Source organism: Nannospalax galili, unplaced genomic scaffold (genome assembly GCF_000622305.1).
Source record: "Nannospalax galili isolate Female #2095 unplaced genomic scaffold, S.galili_v1.0 scaffold995, whole genome shotgun sequence".
NCBI lineage: Eukaryota > Metazoa > Chordata > Mammalia > Rodentia > Spalacidae > Nannospalax > Nannospalax galili.
The window spans coordinates 332,852-336,281 of NW_008337291.1; the positions used below are offsets into that span (position 1 = coordinate 332,852).

Consider the following 3,430-nt stretch of genomic DNA (forward strand, 5'->3'; position numbering starts at 1 on the left):
TTTGGTCTTTTTATGGTGTCACACAATTCCTGCATATTCCATTCTTGTGGTTTCTTAAATTTTTCATAATCTTTGCTTGCGTGGTCTAGTTGTCCCCTTTATCTTCCAGTCTTGATACTGTTTTCCATTTTGTTCATCCTATTGGTGAGGCTTTTTCCTGTTGTTTCTAATTGTCTTAATGAGTGTTTCACTTCCTCCTTCATTTAAGCCTGAGTATTCTTCAACGTTTCTAACTCTTTTCTGAATTCATTCAGAAGTTTATCCCTATCTTCCTTCAGTTCTTTGATTTCTTTATGGGTGTGTTCTTTAAATTCACTGAATTCTTTTACCATGTTTGTAATTGTTCTTTTGAGTTCCATGTCCTGCATTTTCTCAGGGGTGGGGAGGTCTCTCATTGTACTCCTCTAGAGGACTATTGGTATTTGGTGGGGATATGTTATTTTGGTTTTTCATGTTATTATTTTTTCTCTGTGATTTTAACGTGTGAATTTCTTTTGTAGTTTCTGATTCTTATATGAGACTCAGGTCTTCAAGTTTAGGTCTGCTTCTTTTTGTGAACTTTATGTGTCTTTGTGGTTTACTTTTTGGGCATGAAAGGCTGATTTGTCTAAGCTTCCAATTCTCTCTTTTGATTTTATATTGGAGTGGCCCGATTGCTTTTGTCTTCAGGAGTTCCCACAGAGGCCCAATTCAGATGAGGGTACGATGTTTTCAGACTTTCTCCTAAGGTCTGAATCCCTCCAGGAATTATTTTGGCCTCAGGAATTTGGGGGTTGGAATGGCCTGGGAGCCTGGCCCAGGAAAGATGCTGGTCTAGGGCAGCCGGTGTCCTTGTCACCCAGAGATGCAAAGGCAGATGGGGCGGCAAGATTCCCCAAGGACTCCTGGGGACTGCACTGAGGAGCTGTATTGGTCTGGATGCAAAGGATCAGGAAGAGCAAAGGTCAGCCCTGGAGGGTGGTGCAGGCCCAGGGAAGCAGAGGGAGGTGAGCACAGAGAGAGACCCAGAAGCAGTGCTCCTGGGGCCCAGAGAAGGCACTAAATTGGTCTTGATGAAAAGGATCAGGAAGCAGTATTGGTTCCCCTCGTATCTTGGCCCCCAAGAGGAGGAATGGGACAGGACCCAAAGTAGGAGAGACAGGTGGGGTAGATGAGAGGGTGAATGAGGCTGGGGGAGTCAGGGCTTGAAGGGCGAAATGGACTTACCCTGGAGAGAGGCCTGAGGGTAAGAGAGAGGCCTCTGGTGGGTGGTGCAGGCCCAGGGAAGCAGAGGGATGTGAGGGCCAGCCAGGCCCAGAAGCAGTGCTCCTGGGGCCCAGAGAAGGCACTATGTTGCTCTGGATAAAAAGACTCAGGAAGCAGTATTGGTTCCCCAGGTGTGTGGGGCCCCAAGACAAGGAATGGGGTAGAACCCAATCTAGGAGAGACCAGTGGGAGATATGGGAGGGTGAATGAGGGTGGGGGAGTCAAGGCACAGAGGGTGCAATGGACTTACCCTGGAGGGAGGCCTGAGGGTACGAGAGAGGCCTGCGGTGGGTGGTGCAGGCCCCAAATGTTGTATTTTTTTAAATGACATTTATTTATGGTGGAGGGCATGCCATGACACACCATGTAAAGGCCAGAGGACAATGTGCAGAAGTTAGTTCTACTTCCATCATACGGGCTCTGGGATTTGTACTTAGTTCATCAGGCTTGGCAGCAAGCACCTTTATCTGCTCAGCTATCTTGCCAGCCCAAATAGTCCATTTTTTAAAGAGCTCTATTGAAGCAGAATTCAAGAGTTCCATACAATTCACTCCAAATGTACAATTCAGTGGTTTTTAGTATAGTCATAGATTTGTAGTAAAATAATCATCACAACAAATTTTAGAACATTTTTATCACCTCAAGAAGGAACCTTATCCTGGGGTGGGGATGTAGCTGTTGGTAGCCCACTTGCCTAGAATGCACAAAACCTTGGGTTCCATCCCCGGAGCAGTGTAAACCAACCATGGTAGCACATACCTGTAATCCTGGCACTCAGGAGGAGGAGATAGGATGATCATGAATTCAAGATCATCCTTTGCTACATAGTGAGTTGGAAGCTAGCTTGAACTACATGATACCATGTCTCTAAATTAAGTAAGTAAAATAGAAATGAAAGTTAAAATAGGAAGGACAACAGTCCACCAAGTAGTCTGCATGCTTAACAAGTCACTTAAAGGTGGTGTCTCCACCTAGAGCATATAGATGGTGTTCCAAGTGCTTTGCTAATTACAGTGACTGGCTCTGGTCCTGGCAAGTCCATGCCTACTTGTGGATGAATGTGTTGTACACACTGCTGCATGTGAACCCACCTCCATGTCCATAGTGGCTCCCTCTGGAAACAGTGGCCTAGTCTAATTCAGTCATCAGTTCATCCTAGCCTGGCACTGACATTCTCTATAGCTGAGTCGTTTCTAATCTTACTCATTGCCCTTTCTCAAGTTGAATTAATAGTTTTTGTTGTTGTTGCTGCAGATGCCCATATAGGCCAGAATTCTTTTTTTATATAGTATTTTGAATACTTCTTTGAGAATTTTATGCATTTTGCAATATATTTTGATTATATTCTCTCCCCACTCCTCCCCCTAACTCCTCCCAGATCCACCCCAACCTCCTCCCAAGGTGCCAAGTTTCTTTAGAGAAAGTGCCACCATTTTTGTTGAAGGATGTGTTTTGAGACAGGGTCTCACTGTATAGTCCATTCTGTTCTGGAACTTACTATGTTTCTCAGGCTGGCTTTGAACTCATGGAGAGCCGCCTCAGCCTCTTGAGTACTGGAATTTAATACTTACTTTTTAAAATTATATGTATATATGTATGTCTGTGTGTGAGTTTGTGCAAATCTGTGCAGGTGTCTATATAGACCAAAGGCATCGGAGCTTCTGGAGCTAGAGTTGTGAGCCACCCAATGTGGATGCAGGGAACTAAACTTGGGTCCTTTGCAAGAACATAAGGTGCTCTTACTCATTGACCCATCTCTGCAACCTAGGTTAGCTTTTCAAAACTGATTTTCACTTAGAAATAACTGAAAACAGTGCCCTAGCTCTTGTTATTAAAAGAAAAGACACTGGATAGATTGTTTTCTTATTCTAGCATTCAGCTTGGCTATTTTTTTTTTTCATTTTAACAGGTATTTTGGTAGAAGGCGTCAGTGGGATTGTAGAGGGGCATCAAACCTTAGTGAACTTCACCAGCTACTAAGTGATATAATGATCAGAAGATTAAAGAATGACGTTTTAACCCAGCTGCCCCCTAAAATCAGACAGCGTATTCCATTTGACCTTCCACCAACAGCTGCCAAGGTGAGAACCTCTATTTAACTGAAAGTCTTATTTTAAGTTGTCATGGTTATATTAATGATATACATTGGGCTTCACAGAAGGAAAAGTCTTCTTTCTTTTTTTTT

General features: G+C 43.6%; 1 protein-coding gene across 4 annotated transcripts in view; it reads left to right on the forward strand.

Annotated features, from left to right (window-relative positions):
* Positions 1-3,430, forward strand: part of Zranb3 (zinc finger RANBP2-type containing 3) — a 245,878-nt gene that overhangs the window by 157,070 nt on the left and 85,378 nt on the right. For all 4 annotated transcript variants that reach the window (XM_029563233.1, XM_029563231.1, XM_029563232.1 and 1 more), the window contains one exon: positions 3,155-3,326. In XM_029563233.1, coding sequence (XP_029419093.1) covers positions 3,155-3,326 — 172 coding nt within the window. The remainder of the gene's footprint in view (positions 1-3,154; positions 3,327-3,430) is intronic.